The sequence below is a fragment of the Xenopus laevis genome, chromosome 9_10L (genome assembly GCF_017654675.1).
Source record: "Xenopus laevis strain J_2021 chromosome 9_10L, Xenopus_laevis_v10.1, whole genome shotgun sequence".
NCBI classification, from domain to species: Eukaryota; Metazoa; Chordata; class Amphibia; order Anura; family Pipidae; genus Xenopus; species Xenopus laevis.
The window spans coordinates 6737395-6761788 of NC_054387.1; the positions used below are offsets into that span (position 1 = coordinate 6737395).

Sequence of the window (24394 nt, forward strand, 5' to 3'; positions counted from 1 at the left end):
CCTTGCATTTCAAGCATACAAAAACCGGAACAGCCCATACAGGCCCAATAAATAGTGACTGTCAGTTGGACAGTACATAGTAAATGCTGCCTGGTTGCTATGGTTTATTAAAACCAAAGCTGTTTATTGTACTATACATTTTGTATTGTAACAGGCCACTTTCCAAAAGGTCAACTTATATATGAAAATTGGGGATTTTTTTTTATAGATAATGGTCTTCGATACATTTTTTATGGGGCAAAGAAGAGCCTATTCACTTTCCCAGCATCCTCTGGGATCTGCACCCAGGCTGATCTACATAACCAGAGTTTCAGGGTTTAATAGATGAACTGCACATGAGGCCATGTTTAATAGCTCTATGAACAGACTTGACTTACGAAGAAAATGGAGTTTGGATGGAGAAAATGGGAGTCCATAAACTGGTGGTAGGGTTGCCACCTGTCCGGTTTTCACCTGAAAAGTCTGGTTTGCAGGCAGGTCCGGACTAAGAATTCAAAATAGGCTCTGGTATTTCAGGGACACAGAGGCCCAATCAGCCCACATAGAGGCCCAAACAGCCCACTAAATACTGACTTTCTATGGGACCTTATAGCAGCCCCTCTGGCATTTGCCAGAACCCACAGATTGCCAGTCCGGGCCTGTTTTCAGGAGGGCTGGGTGAAAAGTGCCTGTCTGGATTTCCAAATTAGGAAAACCGGACAAGTCTTTTAAATAAATGGCGCGAAGATTAGCCAATTGACATCACAGGCATGCCCCCGGATTATCAACTGCCCCACTCCTTGATGGCATCTGCCCACCCCTGTCATCACTGGGCCCGTCCTCTGCTTGGTCTTGCTGCTGGCAAAAGGTGTCAACCCTACATGCCGGCCTTGTCACCGCAGTGTCCTAACCCAGTTTTTCAAATTAGGAAAACTGGGCAGGATTTCCTATGATTGACACGCCGGTCAGCCAATCGCCGATTATAGCCCCTCCCCTGATGTCACTGCCCAACCCCCTCAGCTTCACGGCCCTCCACTGTTGCGTCAAGCAACCCTAATGGGAGATGATGTCCTCCAGGCCCATAGGTCTGCTTGCTGTCATGCTGGCAACCAAACCAAAAATGGCAATTTTATTTCAATATTTTCGATACCCATTAAATGAAAACCAGTACTAGCAGAGATGATCAGCTAGCGCTATGGGTTTTTTTTGCATCTATATTCAAGTCTGCCTATTTTTGAGCACTAGGGGGTGCAAAAGAGTCAGTAGGAAATGTATATGTGCCCTTTAAATGTGAGCCTCTAACTATAGGGTCCAGTCATGCATTGCAGCATACTCGGAGAAGCCATCTCGCAACAATAGAGATCGATTCTAGGTATGAATTCTTTAAGGAAACACTGGACTTATTTCCTCTTTAATCTTCAAAACCAATACAGCCCTGTAGCATAGGCAAAAGGCAAAGTTCACCAATTAAATCACATTATGTAATAGAAAGAAATTAATTTAGAATTGAAGTCAATCTATGACAACAAGCTCAGGCTTTACACCCATCTGTCCCAACATCTGTGAGGTCCAAACAAGCGATGGACTGTGCTACCAACAAACTTTCTCTAACTGTATTAATCAAAATGTGTCACTGGCATATAATTGGGTCAGGGACACCAAACGGAGCCAAGTCTTATTAAAACGCAGTCAGAAAGTCTGCGGCCAAAAGACCTGGTGATCTTTAATGATGAACGGACAGCTGCTATGTCTGCCACTGAATCTCTGAGTAGTCTCTGAAACACATGCTCCTGCTACACCAAAGAATTAATCATATCACTTGCCAACTCACGGCCTCTCTGCCCCATACCCCACATCTTGTTTTATGTACATTTTCTGGGTGCAAAGCAGTTCACAATGTGGAACTTCAATCAGTCCTGGGGGTATATTTATCAAAAAGTGAAGTCACCACAGTCCTCTAGAGTGAAATTCCACCACTCTCCATTCATTTCTATGGGATTTTTAAAAGAGTATTTATGGTTGGGCGAAAGTTCATCCTTTGATAAATACGCCTTTCACAACCCCATAGAAATGAATAGAGAATTTCACTCTAGAGGACGGTGGCGATCTCTAACTTCACTTTTTGATAAATATACCCCCTGGAAAAGCCATTTGTGCATATCAAACTGATGTTGCCAAGAAGTGTCTTAGGGGGAAGATTTTTAAGCAACAGCATGTGGTCAAAATCACCAAGGCAAATGCAAAGAGGTTTAAAGGGTGCTGCTAAAAGCCTCACCAACAATGAGGATATAGTATGATTTCAAACCACTATAACAAAGTGGGGCTCATTTATCAACACTGGGCAAATTTGCCCATGGGCAGTTACCTATAGCAACCAATCAGTGATTAGCTTTTTGAAACCAGCTGCAAGTAGAACAATGAATGCAGCAATCTGATTGGTTGCCATGGGTTACTGCCCATGGGCAGTGTTGATAAATGACCCCGAGTAACTTTAGTATATATACATATACACAAACATGCTCTTGAAGGGTAGTTTACCTTTAAGTTAACTTTTAGAATGTTATAGAATGGCTAAGCAACTTTTCAACTGGCTTTCATGTTCTCTTTTTTATAGTTTTTAATGATTTACCTTCTTCTGACTCTTTCCAGTGGGGGTTGCTGACCCCAGCGAAAAAACAAATGCTCTGTAAGGCTACACATTTATGGTTATTGCTACTTTCTATAACTTATCTTTCTATTCAGGCCTCTCATTCATATTCCAGTCTCTTATTCAAACCAATGCATGGTCGCTAGGGTAATTTGGGCCCTAGCAACCAGATTGCTAAAATTGCAAACTGGAGAAATGCTTAATAAAAAAACTAAACAACTCAAAAAGCGCAAATAATAAAAGATGAAAACAATTGCAAATGGTCTCAGAATATCACTCTCTACATCATACTAAAAAAGTTCATTTAAAGGTGAATAACCCCTGTAAAGGTAAATTAAACACATCCATCACCTTCCCACAGTTCTCTGCAGAAGCGGACATCATTTTAATTCATGCATGGGAAAAAAAATTAATCAATGAGAAAGCTACAGATTATTTATACATATAATTTATACAAGATAATTTCCCATTTCAGTATGTCACCTTAGAGTTAATTTTTTGTAAGATGTAGTGAGTGATATTCTCAGACAATTTGCAGTGTTTTGGGGTTTTTGAGTTATTCAGCTTTTTATTCAGCAGCTCTCCACTTTGCAATTTCGACAATCTGGTTGCTAGGATCCAAATTTCCCTAGCAAACATGCATTGAGACTGGAAGATGAATAGGAGAGGGCCTGCATAAAAAAAGTAGCAATAACAAGAAATGTGTAGCCTTACAGATGATGTTTTTGGATGGGATCAGTGACCTCCATTATAAGTCTGGAATGAGTCAGAAGAAGAAGGCAATAATTAGAAAAACTATTAACAAATGAATAATGAAGACCAATTGAAAGTTACAGAGCATTGGCTCATCTATAACATACTTAAAGTTAACTTATAGGTGAACCACACCTTTAATACAACTGCTGGCTCTGGAGAGCGGAGGAAAATTTTATTCCTGAATACCGCTTTAAGAATACAACCCTGTTGCTTGAGACAGTTCCCAGCATGCCTTAACATGTGAAAGCATTTGGTGATTTGCAGCAACAAAGTGAGGTTAAGAAGCATAGTTGTGTTTAGTGTCTCTTTAAAGGAGTTCCCAAGATGTGGCTGAAATACAACTTCCAACACGTGGGGACCCAAAGTGAATTTGGAGATTTTGGTGCTGCAAAAAAATGCTCTTGGCAAAATCACCATTATATTCCATCGCCCTATCACAAATCTGTGTGCATTTAAAACAGGTATGTACAATACAGAACACTTACCTTGTGCATCCAATGGACCATCTTCTTTAAGCCCTGGAAAGGAGGTGCACCATAAAATAAATACTGTAGCCATTCTTTTGGTTCACTCACGAGTGTGCCCAACTTTTTGATAGGCTAGAAAGAACAATGTTTACATTCTCTTATTCGGCTTGATTGCAGAAAAGTCCTGACATAAAATCTCATAAAAATGGCACTTTACACTGGGAAGAGAGCCGCAAGCTGCTAGGCCAAACTCCGAAGCCATATCTCAGATTTAAAGGGGAAATAAAAAAAGTAAAACATGTGGCACAAATCTGAAGAAATGAAAAAAGTCAGCATATGTTCTTATCTGTCCTGGTGTATTGATACAAGCTGTATAATTCCATTGTTTTGTGAGCAGGATTAGCGCAGTGAGTTAAAGTCCCCATAGACGCAAAGATTTCTCTTAACGAATGACCGATTTTAGCGAAGTCCGACCAATCCTTGAAATTATTGTGCGGTTAGTGGATTTGAGTGATCGAAAATCTTACGATTTTTCGGCCGACATCTGTCAGGAAATTGATCGGCCAGGTTAAAAAATCTTTGTCGGTCCCAGTGCAATCTATCTATGTTTGCAGGGCCAAGCAGGCAGCTCCCCTTTGTTTTCCTGGCAAATTGGTCTTTTTAGTTGATGGACAATTCGTACCATCGTACGATCGTTCCGAGATAATCTTGGTCCACGATGACGATCAGATCTTTTAAAAATCTGAACATCTATGGGCAGCTTAACTCCCGAAGCAAGGTTTCTTCTGGTACCAGGGGAGCCCCATGCATGGGTTACATTATTTGCTCAGTGTCGCAGTGTAAAAAAAGAAAAAGTGGAGTGGAGGACATTTTTCCCCTCAATCTATGGATCCCAGCATGTGCCGATTCTCTGCCACTCTCTTCTGATAACGGGATATTATTGGCAGGCAGCTGCAGCCTCATTCTTGTTACTTCGTTTCTCTTTATCCAGAAACACCTGGACCTCACCTGGTCGCATGATGCTGCATGAGTGAGGGGATTTGTAATGTTCTGCTTCTGTGGGGTGGGAGAGAGGCAAAAATAGAAGTGCAAGGTCAAATATAGTTATGTCACAGATGCAACAGAGCTAGCACTCTCATGGGGGTGAAAAAAGTCAATATTTTGTCATTATAACCTGACGAAATACACTTTTGTATCCCTCTAACTCAGCTGGGTGATATGTTGAGTACAGATCAGCTGCAGCCGCTATTGTGTCATTCATTTTGTTTCTGTAAGTCCCTGTACAATGCACAGGTATGGGATCCATTATCCAGAAAGCACTGAATTACGGAAAGACTGTCTCCCATAGACTCCATTTTATCCAAATAATCCAAATTTTAAAAAGTAATTTCCTTTTTCTCTGTAGTAATAATAAAACAGTGCCTTTTTCTTGATCCCAGATAAGATATAATTACTCCTTATTGGAAGCAAAACCAGCCTATTGGCTTTATTTAAAGTTTAAAGGATTTTCTAGTAGACTTACGGTATGAAGATCCAAATTACTGAAAGATCTGTTATCCGGAAGACTCCAGGACCTGAGCATTCTGGATAACAGGTCCCATACCTGTATATTGCTTTGCTATGGCAGCACTAGCTGCCCCTGGATAGTGCGGCCAAGTTAAACATGTAACATGCAAGGACTGTGTTAGATAATTAACAGATACGGTACAAGTTGTTATCCAGAATGCTCGGGACCTGGGGTTTAGTGGATAACGGACCGTTCTGTAATTTGGATCTTAATACATTAAGCCTACTGGACAATCATGTAAACATGAAATAAACCCAATAGGCTGGTTTTGCTTCCAATAAGGATTAATTACATCTTAGTTGGGATCAAGTACAAGCGTTTTATTATTACAGGGAAAAAGGAAATATTGGGATTTTAAAATTTGGATCACAGTATTTTGATAAAATTTTGATAAAATGGAGTTTATGGGAGACGGCCTTGCCATAATTCTGAGCTTTCCGGACAAAGGATTTCCAGATACTGGCTCCCATACCTAGCAAATACTTATTGAGATATATTTGTGTATTTATGCAGTTTAGGGGGGACCATACCTGCTTTTTGAGACCCTAACTCCACTGTCTGTTTTTGCCTGCATTTAAAGGGTTCATTTCTCTGCTGCCTGAAACCCCCAAGTTCTGTGGCTTTTCTCCCATCTGTACTCTTTTCTTATGTGAATGCGGTGCTGCTGATTGTAATCATCACTATGGGTGAAATTGTCTGGCCCACCCGGGGGCTGATTTACGAACGTAGCTACTAAATTGCACAAGTGCAGCTCTCAATAGCAACCAATCAGCAATTAAGTTTTGACAAATGTACTACACACTAGAAAAAGAAAGTGAAGACCTGATTGGTTGCTGTTGGCAACTGCCCTTGTGCAAGGTAGCTCGGATCTTTGTGAATGTGCTCTCTATCTATAAAGGGGTGGTTCACCTTTCAGTTAACTTTTGGTATGTTATAGAAAGGTCAGTTCAATTGGTCCTCATTGTTTATTTTTTTATAGGTCTTTCCCATCTTCTTATGACTCTTTCCAGCTTTCAAATGGGGGTCACTGACCCCATCTAAAAAACAAATGCCCTGTAAGGGCTCTTACACGTGGCCGTTTTTGCCTGCGCTCCCCTGCGTTGCGCTTTCTTCTGTTCGGCCGCAGGGGACCGCAGGAGTAGACGCAGTCAATTATTTTGAAGGTGGCCGTACTCACACGGACGCAGGTTGCTACGCAGCATGTTGTATATCACCTGCGTTCGACGCATCTGTGTGAGTACAGCTACCTTCAAAATAATTGACTGCGCTCTCCTGCGGCTGAATGGAAGAAAGCGCAATGCAGGGCAGCGCAGGCAAAAACGGCCACCTGTAAGAGCCCTAAGGCTACACATTTAGTGTTATTGCTGCTTTTTATTACTCATCTTTCTATTCAGGCCTCTCCTATTCATATTCCAGTCTCTTATTCAAATCAATGCATGGTTGCTAGGGTAATTTGGACCCTAGCAACTAGATGGCTGAAATTGCAAACTGGAGAGCTGCTGAATAAAAAGCTAAATAACTCAAAAACTACAAATAATAAAAAATGGTAACCAATTGCAAATTGTCTCAGAATATCACTCTCTATATCATACTTAAGGGGGTTGTGTAATAAAAGGTTCAATGTTTGCTACAGGTCTAAACACTAATAGCAACTAATAAGCAGTATTTAGTGGTCATCTGTTTAAAAATCTCGGCCCCCATAAATAACAGAACAGGTTGAGACTTATATCACTTATTTTTGTGTGTGTATAATTCTTAGTATCCTTTGTCCTCTGACATGATCTGCAGCACTGCCATTTTCTCTCAAGTCTGCAGCTTCCCATAATGCTTTTTTTTCCCTCCAACTTTAAGTCCCGGTACGGCCATGCAGGGATTGGCTAGTTCAGTGACTGAACTTTGAACCTCCCTCCAGCCTAACCAATCTCTTTGCAGCTGTACCAAACTAAAACTCTGAGGTAAAAAGTTGGAATGGAAGGTGCAGACCTGAGGGAAAGAAGTGTCAGGGATGCAGCCACAGAAGAAATGGGGAATAAAAATGAAGAGAGCAGGATAAAATAGGGGGAAATCAGAGGTTAAGAACATAGCACAAGGGAAAGGGGAAATTGAAGCAAGTGGTGGGACAGAGACAGGCAAAGAGAATAGGACAGAAGGGGGATCAGAATTCATAAAATATTAGAAAGATGGAGTAGGGGGAGCAGACTGAGCAAAGTATCTATGTATTAGGATTCAGTGTTGTCCTGACTGGACTCTGTAATGAATGACTTGTTGGTCAGTGACCGCAGTGTCATCACCCTGCCTGCACTCCTAAACACAAGATGTCTCCTAAACACCTTCAACCTGCCCCTTAACATTACCCGCCCCCTGCCTGGAATTTCAACACCTGAAAGGTGGCACCTCTATAGTTATACTATACTATAGTTTATATAAACAAGCTGCTGTTTAGCCATGGGGGCAGCCATTCAAGCACAGGATACACAGTAGATAACAGATAAGTACTACTAGCGTTTATATAAACAAGCTGCTGTGTAGCCATGGGGGCAGCCATTCAAGCACAGGATACACAGTAGATAACAGATAAGTACTACTATAGTTTATATAAACAAGCTGCTGTGTAGCCATGGGGGCAGCCATTCAAGCACAGGATACACAGTAGATAACAGATAAGTACTACTATAGTTTATATAAACAAGCTGCTGTTTAGCCATGGGGGCAGCCATTCAAGCACAGGATACACAGTAGATAACAGATAAGTACTACTATAGTTTATATAAACAAGCTGCTGTGTAGCCATGGGGGCAGCCATTCAAGCACAGGATACACAGTAGATAACAGATAAGTACTACTAGCGTTTATATAAACAAGCTGCTGTGTAGCCATGGGGGCAGCCATTCAAGCACAGGATACACAGTAGATAACAGATAAGTACTACTATAGTTTATATAAACAAGCTGCTGTGTAGCCATGGGGCAGCCATTCAAGCACAGGATACACAGTAGATAACAGATAAGTACTACTATAGTTTATATAAACAAGCTGCTGTTTAGCCATGGGGGCAGCCATTCAAGCACAGGATACACAGTAGATAACAGATAAGTACTACTATAGTTTATATAAACAAGCTGCTTTGTAGCCATGGGGGCAGCCATTCAAGCACAGGATACACAGTAGATAACAGATAAGTACTACTATAGTTTATATAAACAAGCTGCTGTTTAGCCATGGGGGCAGCCATTCAAGCACAGGATACACAGTAGATAACAGATAAGTACTACTATAGTTTATATAAACAAGCTGCTGTGTAGCCATGGGGGCAGCCATTCAAGCACAGGATACACAGTAGATAACAGATAAGTACTACTATAGTTTATATAAACAAGCTGCTGTGTAGCCATGGGGGCAGCCATTCAAGCACAGGATACACAGTAGATAACAGATAAGTACTACTATAGTTTATATAAACAAGCTGCTGTGTAGCCATGGCGGCAGCCATTCAAGCACAAGATACTATGTTGTGCCTTTATTGCCTATTTAAATCTGAAGCCAATAGACAGTATAGAAAGTGATTTATTTCCCCTAAGGCAAATCCAGCACAAAAGCAATTATTAAGTATAAGACCCGATAACAAATCTGTACTACAAGCCTTACATGGATTTTACCAAAGCCTTAAGTCACGGTGCGTTATGTAGCAGGCAATGGTGGCTCTCCCAAGATCAGACATGAGCAGAGAGAGGGGGTAGAGAGCTGATCTTGGTCTCTATGATCTGGCTCATATTTTATCTTGTCACTTAGTCCCCGCTCTCCCCTGTAGAGGAACGACACTTCCAATGATCTAATGAAGCCTCCGTGGTGTCTATATCTGGCGCTTGATTGATCACCTCTTCACTGCTCTTCTATTTTCATGCTGCCGCAATATTTCCTTGGGATATAAATGGCTCCAAGCAGAGCTTAAACTCTACAGTATGTTGTATAATAGAGCTTTTTACACAATTATGGGTAAGGGCACACGCTGAGATTTGGGGAGATTTAGTCGCCCGGCGAGAAATCGCCTTTTCTTCCGGCGACTCTACTCCACGAAAAGCCTTCCCGCCAGCTATAATCTAAATCCCTGGCGGGATGGTACTCGGATCACTTCGTTTTCCCAAAGTTGCCTCATGAGGAAACTTCGGGCGACTTCGGAAAACCCCGAATCTTAGCGTGTGCATTTACCCTAAAGGGAAACTAAAACTCTAAATTTCAATTGTTTATGATACAGGTATAAGATCCGTTATCCAGAAACCTCTGAATTATGGGAAGTTTGTCTTACAAAGACTCCATTTTAATTAAATAGTTCAAAATTTGAAAACATATTTCCTTTTTCTCTGTAATAATAAAACAGTAGCTTGCACTTGATCCCAACTAAGATAATAAATCCTTACTGGAGGCAAAACCAGCCTATTGGATTTATTTAATGTTTGGGCTGGGCTTGGGCCCACCAGGATTTTCCTTGGTGTTCCGTCTAACCCTGGCTCCTGAGCATTCTGGATAGCAGGTCCCATACCTGTATTTTGTTTCCTATTTTCTTTTGCTATTTTGTTGGCCATCCAAATAACTAAATAACACAACTTCATCATATATGCACAATAGCATTTATGGCCTTTAAACCACTTGTCTCACATGTTACAGCAGCCTGTGGATTGGTGGACACCCTCTCATAATAATCAGTTCTGCTAAGTTTTGTTAAGTATGGGACCTGTTATCCAGAATGCTTGGGACCAGGGGTTTTTCACTGCTGGTTCTGACTCCTGAAACAATATAGCAGAAGCCAGTGACTCATTTTCACTGCACTGCTCGGAATTGCAAAACGATTGAAATTACATTTACAAATCATTTTAAAGCCACTGACATATTTTAATTGATGTCCGTTGGAAAGCTGCTTAGGCTTTTATTTTCTTTCCTTATGCAATGATCCAATTGAAAGGGCATTTATTCCTTCCACAGCAGTGTTGTTTCACCCAGATGTTGCCTTTTTCATCATATTATCAAGGATTATAGCATGATGGCAGCCATAGTGTGGCAACCATACAGATGGATTCTACTAAAAGGATTTATGCCTCCTATGTAGGAAAGTCATAACCAGAATATATTTTTTTACACTTTAGATACAGTTTATAAGGGATCAAGAAGGCACAAGAATCAACCCTTGTCTCCCCTCATTTAAAGTCCACGGATAGGATCAAACATCAAGGGCACACACTACTATTTTCCATTTCTGACTTTTAATTACTTAAAACTTTGATTCTGTTGCCCTTCAGGCTACACTTTTCAAAGTTAACAGGCAAGTTATTTTAGTGACCATTGCCCTTTAACATCCCCCAGTAGAATTACTCTGCATTGATTACAGTTTGCTTACTGATTCCAACCTCCCCAACAATTTCAGCTGATTAAAGGCAAATTGTCATTATTATTATTATTAGTTTAATTAGCCTTTATTTATATAGGATCTACATATTCTACAGGGCTTTACAGTTTAATTAGCCGTTATTTATATAGGGTCTACATCTTCTACAGGGCTTTACAGTTTAATTATCTGCTATTTATATAGGGTCTACATATTCTATAGGGCTGTACAGTTTAATTAGCCCTTATTTATATAGGCTTTACATATTTTATAGGGCTTTACAGTTTGATTAGTCGTCATTTATATAGGGTCTACATATTCTACAGGGATTTACAGTTCAATTAGCTGTTATTTATATAGGGTCTACATATTCTGCAGGGCTCTACAGTTTAATTAGCTGTTATTTATATAGGATCTACATATTATACAGGGCTTTACAGAGATTATACACAACAGTCCCTGTTCCAATGGAGCTTGCCATCTAAGGTCCCAATCACATTGACACACTACTGTCCAATTTTTGTCAGGGACCAGTTAACCTTCCTCTTAATTTTTGCAGTTCGGGAGGAAACTAGAGCATCTAGAGGAAACCAACACTGACCCAGAGAAAACATCCACCAACCTGGCTGGGATTGAACCTAGGACCCCAGTGCTGCAAGGCATGTACTCAATTATCTAATACAGATATTTGTGTTTTTCATGATCAGTGCTTTTGTTTTCTTTGCCTTAGCTAAGCCTTCTTATAACTTTCGCTCCTACAATGAAAAGCACTGCAGTAATCAAATGAGATTCAAATTAAGGATAATTGATCATCATTTGTATTGTGAGCACAAGTCATGTCAAAGTTGTATTGGAATGACATTATCCCAAGAGACCTCCCAGTTTGTCCTTTCTCTGTATGATGTATATGTTTTATGATATGACAGGATTTATCCTTATATCTTTGTCAGACGGGGCTACGTTGTCTTTCTGCACTAGCCCCAGTAGTTCCCTGGGGGGATATCTATAAATAAGCCTTCATTTCTCTAAATGTTAAGCTATTCGTTCCCCTATCTCCCCCGAGTCAGATAACCCCGGCAATGTCACACCGACCTCTGTTTATTTGTTTTTTTTTTCTTTTACCCTAAATATATTTTTTGTACCATTCACCCCCTCTGGTGTAGTATATGCCTATAATAAATGTAAAAATCTTTCCCTAATGAGCAAATCTGCCTGGTTACTGCCTCTCTCAGGGGCCTATTTACAAAGATAAATACAGTCTTTGAGCTGCGGCGCTTTAGGGCACAACACACCTTCATTTTCTGTAGTTACAGGATAGAAAATAAGTTGAGCATTCTGAGAATAGATCTCCTTTTTGTAGCGTCATCACTCGGAATCACCGGATTCACTGGAATCAGTACACAGAAGTTGTGCAGGGAAAAGGGATTTCCATTTATTTCAATCAATTTAAATGACCTATGTAAAGAATTTAATAAATATAAGTGACAGGCCCCGGCTTCAAAATCATTTTGGGGCCCCCTAAAACTTAGGGTATATGGCATTAACTGCTAATCACTGGGCCCCTATACCTCCTGGTCCCCCCCGCAGTCACAAGGTGTGATTCCAAATTCTATAGTTACACTTATCTATGTACAAGATTGCTACCACTTTTTGGAGTAAAGTTTAGAAAGTGCAGTAATTGTACCAGACCAGTGACCTGTAACTGTATAATAAGCATCAGACAACAAGTTGCTGTTTTATAAACAAAAGCATGGTTTTACCCACACTGCAGTGTTTCCCCCCCAATTCCAGATGTAAATGATCCGCTTTGGTAAACGGAATGAAGTCCGTTGCAACCTGCAGTGTTAAAGTTTAGGGTGTAATTTGCAGCACCTTGTAAGGGAGAATAACTGGCTCATCCAAGCTGATTAAGTAAAACCACTTTAAAGCCATCACACATTATTGCAGATGTTGTCACTGGGCAGAGCAGATAGGAGGTGCTATTTTCAACAAGATAAAAGATGTTTAATGAATCCAGTGAACAAAGCATCACAGGATAAGATCAAGAACACATTGCTGAGGGTACAATTCTTCTCATTAGAAGAACCTCTCACTTACATTGTTCCTCTGACCTTTTTGACCTGGGGAAAACATTACTGACTAGTGTTGTGCATGGTTGCCTTGAGTAATGGTGGGCCCCATATGCCTTTCCAGCCATGCCCTGACCTGCCCATACTCCACCTCTCACGACAAAAACCTGTACTTTTTGTACTTGGCTCTCTGATTTCTTAGAGCCTCACTTAATTCTTGCCTATTCCTTCCCCTCAATGGTGCCCTGGTTGCACTTCTTCTATTATATAGTGGCTTGTACAGTGAGTAGTAACCCATCAGTATTTAGGGAGGCCTTGACTGTGCAACAGTGTTTAAAGGGGACCCATACCTTCCCTAAACCTGACTCTTTAATTAGGCATTTCATAATTAAGTACAGATCGGAAATTATCCTTCATTGAGGATAATCTTGTCATTATCTAACACACTGAGAGAACTGTTCCAATGTTTGCTTGTCAATATTACTCTGTAATCATTTCAGAAGGGGCATATAGTGAAGTATCTACTAATGATAAGGCTAAAGCAATTGGAGTTCTTCAGTTCAGCTGAGTGGTAGGGAATTCCCTGGGATTTTAAGCGCAGCACTACTAGGAGAAGGAGAAGATTTGTAATCATATCGTGTTGCTAAGATGTTCAGAACTAGGAATATATATTGCCTTTGGTAATATAGGGGTTGTTATTTTAAATGATGGCTGTTGTTGGAAGTCAGAAGACTGTAGGGCTACGTTGGAACTATACCAGTCTGTGTTTTAGAGTTGGTCTTCTTACTCCGAGCTATTCATTGCCTCTAAAAGCCTCCTCCGTTTTCCCTCCTGTGGCCCATAATTATAATAGCCATGGAATTCCTGGGAATCTATTTGTCTAGAAGGCAAATAAAAGACATTAAATCCTGGACGGCGATATTACGAAGGTCTTACTCTATTTTAATCATCTACAGAGGGTCTTATTCTTAGATAATCTGGGATAATGCTTAAGGACTGAGCACCCTTCCTACAAAAAAACATTTTGTTGTTTTATTGTGAAATACATCCCTGATCTGGTCCCCCCCCCTACCACAAAGCAGCAGTTTCTCCACACAAGATACAGACACAAAGGTCCCGGCCTAAAGAATCCTATATTCTTAACTACTAACCTACATGAACTCCTTAATAAAAGAGCCATTGCCCCAGCTCCTGTGTTTGTATTCTATACCAAGACTGATCTGGCAGTGACAAATGGCCTGAAAAGGAAATACATTTTTAGCCGGAATAAGAAAAACTTATCTGAAACAGATACAGAGAACTAGCAAAAAAAATAGCAGTATAGTTCAGCAACCCCTCCCTATCAAAAACTTTTATGAATCATCTTTCAGTTTGTTCAGCCATGAAATTGCTTTCGAAATGATTTAAGGGGCAGCAGAAACATGAATTCCTTGCCGCTCCCTTATAATTGCATCCTATAGTCATTAATTTATTCCCTTGTTGGTGTTTGAAATATCAGATATTGTTTGTGGGTTTTTGTGTTGAAGTCTCTCCTGGCTACAGGCAAGCTAGAATACTTTCTTCAGTTATTGCTATGGCCATGCAAGTTTGTATAATCAGAATCCAATGCAGCCAGTCACTGGTACAGTAAGTCCATTGTTGGAAGCCACCTCTTCAACTACGGCAAAATCAATTGCAATCTTTTATCACTACAGATAAACCAAAATCTGTTTACTGGTAAAGCCAGACCAGAAGCCATTGTTGATCACTGCAACAGTCAGTTCTGAATCCATTGCAGTCTCTCGCCGTTACATCCAGATGAGAATCCATTATAGTCTATAGCTGCTACAGTCAGAAGAGAATCCGTTGCAGTCAATAACTACTACAACCAGAGCAAAATCCAGGGCAGACATTCACTGCTACAACCAGACTGGAATCCATTGCGTATATCAACATTACAGACAGATCAATATCCAAAGCAGTCTGTTACTACTACAGCCAAGTCAAGGCTATAAGAAAGGAGGTTTCAGGTTTAGCAAGTAAATGTGCTGTCAGGTTCTGAAATTCTACCATCAGGTGGGGCAGCATACATTAAGGCCAGATAAGGACTTCTGTTCATGCAGCATCTTTATAGGCCTTAAAGCCAAATGGGGTATGGGTACAGATTCAATGCCCTTCCACCAGAGAAGAAGATACATATGTTAGCGGCCTGTGCACAATCCCACATGAAGGAGGTGAGAGATTAAGGTGGATATAGAGGGAGGGAGGCAAGTGCCTGTTGATGTTTTGGAGCAATAAAAAGGAAGTGCAACACCAAAGACCAATACTTATTTAGTTAATCCTCTCAATCTAAGGTCTCAAAATAAAGTCTTACCCTACCCTTTACCCCTCAAGATCCAGGGAAAGGGGATCCTCCATCGGGAGTGCATGTAACTTTAAATTGTTTATAATTTTGTAGATTTCACATTCACATTGCATGCACTACAACTATGTAACAACTGTTCTATCAGTATTATCTGTATATGCCTGACTATATTTACCATCTCTAAGTCTGTTCATATCGGTCTGTGTATTTGTCCATTTGTATGTCTAAACCAGTGATCCCCCAACCAGTAGCTCATGAGCAACATGTTGCTCTCCAACCCTTCGGATGTTGCTCTCAGGGTCCTCAAACCAGGTGCTTTTTTTTTTTAATTCCAGGCTTGGAAGTAATATAAGTATAAGTATAGTGCCAAGTAGAACCTCCTGTAGGCTGCCAGTCCACATAGGGGATACCAAATTGGCAATCACAGCCCTTATTTGGCATGCTAAGGGACTTTTTCATGTTTGTGTTGCTCCCCAACTCTTTTTACATTTGAATGTGGATCACAGATAAAAAAGGTTGGGGACCCCTGGTCTAAACAATCTTATCTGTGATGCCCATGGGTGTTGCATCCAGCTCCCCAATCACTCACATTATTCAAGGGGCCTGAGGGCAATGTGAAAACAAACACACAGCCAATGAGACTGCCCAGCTGTAATGTACAGTAGGATGTTCCTTCTAGGGCCCTTTACAGAACCTGACCTTTAGGGCCCACCAGGAGATTATCTGGTATCCTGACACCAGTCTGACTCTGGATATTCCCACCTGTAAATACTGTACAAGGGGCTATGTGCATAGATGTAAGTTACAGAAATGATGGGGTCCCCTCTCCAAAGGCTTCCAGCTGAGTGTACCTTTACAGCCTTTCCTAAATCTGCTTGGCTTTGTCAGCCAGTTATTGTTAGCAGAGTGAGAAACTATGTCTCCAAAATAACACATGCAATTGTTTGTAATCATTAATAAGTAACTAACTGGGAGATTAATAGGGGAAAGATTAGTTTTATGGAAGGAGCAGGCAGCCCATGCCAAATAATTATTTGCCTTAGATTATTGAATTAATGACACATTTCCCTATCAGGCAGGCACAGAGGGAACAGAAACATACAGTATTAAACTTATCAGAACCGCACCAATTCAACAGATAATATATACTGTATATATTCACTTCCAGCACAGAACACATAATAGTTAAATAACAGGTAATAAGGGATGCTGGATGATTTATCTTAAAAACAAAAGCATTCGATACTATTGGTATGGGACCCATTATCCAGAAAATTACAGGAAGGCGATCTCAAATAATTAAAAAGTACCTTGTACGTGATCCCAAATAAGATATAATTTATCCTTATTGGAGGCAAAACAATCCTAGTCTCTGACAAGGGACCCTCAACTGCTTAAATTTAAAGTCCCCGCGTAACTAAGTGCATTTCTAATGGGAACCTGAAGTACATAGGAGGAGAATGTTGAAGATTTAGGGAGGCTTTCCCTAAAAAAAAGAGACTCACTGCTATATATTCATATAAATGTATAAGCTCTCCTTCTGTTTGTAGCCTCTTCCCCTGTCTGAGTGTCATCGGATGTGCCTGGCAGTTGAAGAGTTAGCAAAAGGGATTTCCTCCTAACTGCCATATAAACAGGGAAAATAAGTCTTGTCCGTACATGCAACGTGATGCCGGATTTGATGGAGAGAGCAGACCCACTCCGCCCCCAACCGCGGATTACTCTCTGCACGTTCAGCACCACAGAGTGAGGACAGCTCCCACTATCTTCCCATTGATCTGAGTGAGAGGGAGAAGGCTGAGCTTCAGGGAGGGAGAGACTCACAGCCATCAGCTGCCTTCTCCTTCCATCAATTGCTCTCCTGATCCCTGACCTCCTTGGGGACTTTGGAAAGGCTTTTTTTAGGACGTCTGAGAGACCGTCACTTTAACAGTTGTTGCTGCTGACAACTCTGTTCCTGTGGCACATGTTTATGTTGAAGGTAGGGGGAGCATATTTGGCATCTCCTTCCTACTGCCTCTCCCATCCCTACAAAACTGTCATCATACACCGTCATTCGTGTCAGTCCTGCTTGTTGCACAGTAACTGCCAACTTCATCCAGGTTAATATGAGATTCCCTGTCCTTGTGCCACCAAGACTGGAGGTGGGCTCTTGGATATTACAATTCTCTCCTTCTGGGGGACACTGATTTTGGGGATTTGGACGTGCTATGGAGCCTGAAAGGTTTCCTCTTCTATAAAAGGACTTTGCTCTGTGGTTCTGCCAGCAGGAATCCTTAACTTTTTCTAGGTTGGCAAGGAGAAGACAGAGCTGTTTTCAATATGCCAGTACGGAGAGGGCATGTGGCCCCACAGAACACTTATCTGGACACCATCATACGGAAGTTTGAAGGGCAAAGTAAGTAGCATGTTTCGATATACAGTATGTATTCATATAACTATATATATATATATATATATATATATATATATATATATATATATATATATATATATATATATATATATATATATATATATATATATATATATAAATAATAGAATGGCTGTGGCTAAATTACTAACATGTGACTGTGGAGGATGTGGAATAAATTCTCTGCATTCAAATGAAGGCTGAACGGAATGACTGGCCCAGACACAAAAGAGAGAGAGAGAAAGGGAGCACTCCTCTATTCAACAAGTAATCATTGTGAGTAATAGGCAGACATCACAGATATGCAGTGCCAAGGCTGGCTGGCACAACCACACACATAAACAACTTTGGAGTAATTTAAATTAACTAGTTTAATTAGCGAATGCTACAGGAGCAGGCGTTACCATGAACCGATACATGGTTTCCTTTTAAAGGGGAAGTTTGGCTTAAAGGGGAACTATCGCGAAAATGAAAATGTAATATTAGCTTCATCATACTGATATAAGAAACTTTCTAAATATAATCATTTAAAAATTCTGTACTGTTTCTGAAATAATCCAGTTTATCTTCACTATTCCTGTCTCAGCATCTGTTTCTCTTCGTTTCTGCCTTCATTTTTCACTTTAAGTTTTATCAGGTTGCAGTTATACAAATAGAATTCATGTCATTGTTCTCTGGTGTGTTCTATTGTGAATCATTGTCTTAGAATGCAATTGTCTGCTGGTTATCCTTCTCTTTATTATTATAAGCAGATGTATTAATACGTTTTGGTTACTTATGGAAATTGCAATAGTTTAAGTGGGCTAGGGGCATCTTATGCAATTTTCTTCTGGTCCCGGAAATGGAACAAACACTTTTTTTGTTCTCAATTAGAGTTCTTGGTTTTGCCGCCAGTAACTATATCTATCTATCTATCTATCTATCTATCTATATCTATCTATCTATCTATCTATCTATCTATCTATCTATCTATCTATCTATCTATCTATCTATCTATCTATCTATCTATCTATCTATCTATCTATCTATCTATCTATCTATCTATCTATCTATCTATCATCTATCTATCATCTATCTATCTATCATCTATCTATCTATCTATCTATCTATCTATCTATCTATCTATCTATCTATCTATCTATATATGACATTCAATGAGTGTGTGTTATGGTGGGGCTGACGGATCAGGGTGTGTCATGCAGAGGTAAGCAATAATTATTCAGATGGGATGCTATATTATATTATTAACCAGCGCTGGCATAGTCTGCAGGGCTTTACAGAGATCATACAGCATTCTGTGTTGTAGTAGAGCTTACAGTCTAAATTCAATTACCCACATGCACTATGGTCAACTTAATGAGGAGCCAATGAACCCACCTAGTGTACTGGCTGGAATCGAACCTAGGATCCCATTACCCCCATCCTGATGCCCATATCTTTGCAAACACTAGCATTACTCATGTTTTTAAAGCTCATTATGCAATAAAAACAGTTGGTAACACAGGGTGGATATATTCTCGGCTGACATGGGCAACACCAGGAGGGGCTGTAGACAGCTTTACTGAGAGATAACCCCATATAGGAATGGTGGCAGGGCAGACCTGAAGATGGGGGCTGTCTTATTATAATCGTTCCCACTGAGCTGACAGTCTAATAGAATACAAATAATATCATTAATATAAGCATTATGATGTAGGGGAACTTTAAGTAAACAGGTGACAATCCAGCCTGATCTTAGCTAAATAAACATTTCCTTTACTGTGTTGTACTGTAATTGTAGAGCTACAACTCTCATAATACCAGCCTTAGGCGTGTCATTGCAGATAACCATAGTTGAACTACTGCAATATGTTCAGAAGTCCCTACAGTTCATCCATCCCCAATCCCCTTTCTGCTCTCACGATGGCAAAAGGACACTGTCCAAAATTGTACTTAACGGTATTGAGTGACACTCAATAGCAACATCCTGATGACATTCCCCTCCCAAACTCTATTAATACTGATGATCTAATAGGGAAATAAATATTCTGATGCTGAAATGATGCCAGGGAGAGTTTATTTCCTGTAATGTGACTGTTTCTATTTCCTTTTTTCTAATGCAGCACCAGGCCTGCCTTGCTTTATGGCAGAGAGCCTTGAGATACACTGAGGGGCCGATTCACTAACTTCGAGTGAAGGATTCGAAGTTAAAAAACTTTGAATTTCGAAGTTTTTTTTGGGCTACTTTGACCATCGAATGGGTTACTACGACCTTCGACTACGACTTCGAATCGAAGGATTCAAAGTAAAAATCGTTCGACTATTCGACCATTCGATAGTCGAAGTACTGTCTCTTTAAAAAAAACTTCGACCCCCTAGTTCGCCATCTAAAAGCTACCGAAGTCAATGTTAGCCTATGGGGAAGGTCCCCATAGGCTTGGCTAACTTTTTTGATCGAAGGATATTCCTTCGATCGTTGGATTAAAATCCTTTGAATCGTTCGATTCGAAGGATTTAATCGTTCGATCTAAGGAATTATCCGTCGATCGAACTATGTGCGCTAAATCCTTTCGACTTCGATATTCGAAGTCAAAGGATTTTAATTCCTAGTCGAATATCGAGGGTTAATTAACCCTCGATATTCGACCCTTAGTGAATCGGCCCCTGAGTATCAGAGCACTTGTTTCGCAAGACACCTAGCAGGATCAGTTGCCCTTTATCCAAAAGTCTTATTTATATTTAGTGGCCACAAATGAAAAATGGAGCAGACGACAATCACCTAACCGTCACAGGACTGTCTTTAGGAAGATGCTAGGCTGGAATAAAGTATTTTAAATATTCAGCCAACACCTGGTCACCTGCAATAAAAACCGAGTCACGTAGAGGCCCATTTATCAAAAGGTCGATTTTCAATTTTTTAATATTTGAATTAGGGATGCACCGAATCCTGGATCAGGTTTCGGATACACACTTTTTTCAGCAGGATTCGGATTTGGACGAATCCTTCTGCCCGGCCGAACCAAATCCTAGTTTGAATATGCAAATTAGGGACGGGGAGGGAAATTGTGTGACTTTTTGTCACAAAACAATGTAAAAAAAATGTTTCCCCGCCCCTAATTTGCATATGCAAATTAAAATTCAGTTCGGTATTCGGCCGAATCTTTCACGAAGGATTCAGGGGTTCGGCCGAATCCAAAATTCGGTGAATTCGGTGCATTCCTAATTCAAATATAGTCACAATTCAACTGGGAAGTTATTTAAGAAAAAATTAGAATGTCTAATATTCGATTGAATGGTTCCGACCCAAAATTTTTTCGAGTATTGGATTCATATTAATCGTTTTTTTTTTCTCAAAAAAACCCCCTAGAATATCAGGAAGACTATTAAAATCTCCAAATGACTCAACCATTGACTTGTTAATAAACTCAGCAGGTTATGGGTGGCGAATATTCGAATTAGGACTGTTTCCATGGTCAAGGTGTAATAAGTCTCACATTCTAATTTACATTAGAATAGGGGGATTCAAATTCCAATGTGTGAATCTTGACTCTTGAAAATTCTAATTTACCATTCAACCCTTGATAAATCTGCCCCATAATGTCAGTAATTTGCACCTAACCCCTTTGTTTACCCTGCCATTGGAACCCATAGAAGTTGCATACAAAATCCTCAGCAAGCATGATCAGGTGTGGCCTGACCACATCAGGAAGTTGCTTAGAATTACATTTCTTGGGTGGATTTCCCCTTTAATGACTTGATCTCATATCTTAGTACCTATTTGAAGCGTAAAAAATAGATTACAAAACCTACTTAATATCATAAAATAGTTTTCCTTTGCGAGAGTCTATAAAAGATCTAGTTTGTAAAAAGAAAAAGAGTTGTTCTCTCCAGGAACAGCCTCCCAGAAATGGTAGAAGAGGTTACAGTGTTGATGAAGTCATCCCTTGCTTCTTTCATACACCATAAAGGTAATAACAATTCATTAAAACTTTTTGATTTCGAAATGAGTAAGAAATATAGTAAGATTAATGGCAGCGGCACTTGCTATTATTGGAATCCATATTAAATATCTCCCCTGTCAGGAGCCATAGAAAGAATAACAAAAAGCCTATTGAAGCTTCCCAGCGGTACAGATATGTCTGAGCCTTATTTTTCTTTTTCACCTTGTGACAAGTTCCCCTTAGCACACGGGTAAAGTAATTAACCCATGACAACCGCTCAGAAAAACCTTGGCTACGGGAGAGCAGGTGTGTATTTATGGTGCTGAAAAAAAAAATGACCTTTGTTTTTAATCCGTCTCTTGTTTCCTGACTACCGAATAAATGTACCCTGTGCAGCAAAGAGGAAAAAGAGGCCTGTAATATTTTGTTACATTCTCTCACATTTGGGATGTCATCCTAGGCCTGTTGCAAATAGTATGAGTGAGACTGGAGAAGAAATAGGTTATACTTTAATCATTGCTCTACATATCAAGGTGGCGGCACACAACCCCCTCCATTCACTTGCAGTGGTTGCACCAGTTAATCAGCAGCCTGTACTCTGAGCAGATTTGAGCACAATGCCTGTTAGAGTTAGAGGGCCCCACTAGTATCGGGAGAGCCAATCATTAGTAATATTACTACTGCACTACTGACCAATGCTTAAATGCATGTACGCAATGTTATCCCTTCTGACTTGCAGCTCTTGGTCTTAGATTCAATTCCAGCCAGGTTAGTATCAGCAAGGAGTTTGTATGTTCTTACCTTGATTGTGTGGATTTTCTCCGGGGAACTCTGGTTTCCTCCCACACTCAAGGTCGGACCGGGCCAGCGGGATACCGGGAAAAAACCCGGTGGGCCCCGGGCTCATTTGGGCCCCGCCAACCCAGATCAGGCTATAGGATAGAATGTAGACTGTAAGGGCAGAGACACGCTCAGATTCGGGAAGATTAGTCACCCAGCGACAAATCTCCTCTTCTTCTGGGCGACTAATCTCCCCAAACTGCCTCCCGCCGGCTAGAATGTAAATCGATGGCAGGATGCTAATCGGTGTGCTTCGTTCTTCAGGGCGACTAATGTCCCCGAACTGCCTCCCGCCGGCTAGAATGTAAATCACCAGCGGGATGGCAATCGGTGTCCTTTGTTTTCCGAAGCTTCAGGTGACTTTGGAATACAACGCAATCCCAGTACCATCCCGCAGGCAATTTAGATTTTAGTCAGTGGGAGGCAATTCAGTCTCCCCGAAGAAGAGGCGATTTACTGCCGGGCGACTAAATTTCCCCGAATCTGAGCGTATGTCTCCCTAAGCTCCCCTGGGGCAGGGAATGATGTTTAATTTTTGTAAAGTGCTGTTATCAGTGCCGGACTGGCCCCCCGGCATACCAGGATACCAGGTGTCAGTGACCCTCATGCTGCTAAACATTTGGCCTATTTCATGGCCATTCCCTATTTCTATGAGAAAGAGGCTAAATAGATGGAATAATAGATTATAGTATGTAAAGAAAATAGACTAGGGGAATAGAGGCTGAGTGAGGAGAGGAAGAATAATAGTACTGAGAGTGGGCTGCTGGTCTAAGGTTTTTGGTGGGCCCCTGGTGTCCCAGTCCGACACTGGCTGTTAAGATATGTCATGATGATAATAATGTGTATCTGACAACAAGAAAGGTTTAGGGGGCCCCATATCATAACCCTGTGTAGAACCCTAGTTGGACTTAATATATGTCTGCCTGCACAGCAGGGATGAACAGCCTGCCCTATAGAAACTGCTGTCAGTAGAGAGTGACCCATGGGCAGTAGTAGGGGTTTTGACCCTGCCCTGAGACATTTTTCCCTTTTGGTCTTCTTTAACTGACCTTCCTTATCCCTCCAACTCCTTTGTTTAAAGTTTCAAATATTCCTTCGTAATAGGGCCGTAACATGGGGTAGGCAGGAGAGGCACATGCCTAGGGAGCATCGGTGAGGTGCCAACTGGGCTGCGTAAGGCTCCTGGCTGACTTGGCCCGGCACTGCGTCATAACTCTGCAATGAAAAAAGTAGGGTTCTCAACTTTTGGGTTGGACAAAAAATGAGTAACCAGGCAAGAGGTGGGATGATGAAGGACTGGGGTGCGATGGCGCCTTGTTAGAGAGCAGTGGGCAGAGTCGGTTCATAACCCACTAGAGGAGTGTTGCAAAGAACTAATCGGCATGCTCTTTGGGTTTTGTTCCAGCCTGTACAACACTAATGCCTTTTAATACATTACAATTACTTAATAAACAGAGCTGTCAACCCACATTGGATTTCTACATTTTGGGGGGAGGCATAACTTACTGGAGTCAAGGCATAACTGGGTGTAATCGGAAATTAGCTCGTTCCAGAACCGTGAGACCAGCTTGTGTGACTATACCTCTGACACCACAAATATATCTAGGATTCAGCCTTTAAACAAGACAACACTGCAAGATGAGCATTATAATCATCATATTCAAGGACAACTTATAACAACACAGTTTTTTGGTCAGTTATTACCCTTTTTATTTTAATGACTGTATCCTTTTAAATAATGATAATGGTCAAATTATTACGACATTTTGATTATAGGGGAGCTGCAATACACGTAAAACCCCACAAAGCAGTAGTGGATCCCTAACAATTAGTTTTACATTATCTGTTAAAGGATTACTGTGTCATTGCAACAGTTGTATTTCTGTCTGATACCAATAAGCGGTGAGGAACCTCCCTGGTAATATTGCTCTTGAGTTTCCAGTTTGTTTACAAAGTACACTAAATATCTGACTTGTTTCTCCCAAATATAGCAAAGCACAAACCAGTTCTTAGAA

At 40.7% G+C, this 24394-nt stretch overlaps 1 protein-coding gene across 6 annotated transcripts in view; it reads left to right on the plus strand.

Annotated features, from left to right (window-relative positions):
* The first annotated feature begins 3641 nt into the window (after positions 1-3641).
* LOC108700861 (potassium voltage-gated channel subfamily H member 6) overlaps positions 3642-24394 on the plus strand; it is a 98139-nt gene continuing 77386 nt past the window's right edge. The window contains exons 1-2 of one of the 6 annotated variants that reach the window (XM_018234878.2): positions 3642-3843; positions 11353-11452. In XM_018234878.2, the coding sequence (XP_018090367.2) occupies positions 3778-3843; positions 11353-11452 (166 nt within the window). In that variant the 5' untranslated portion in view covers positions 3642-3777. Of the gene's footprint in view, positions 3844-11352; positions 11453-16792; positions 17605-24394 lie in introns of those variants that run through there. The other 5 variants (XM_041576482.1, XM_041576483.1, XM_041576484.1 and 2 more) reach the window with 5 other exon arrangements.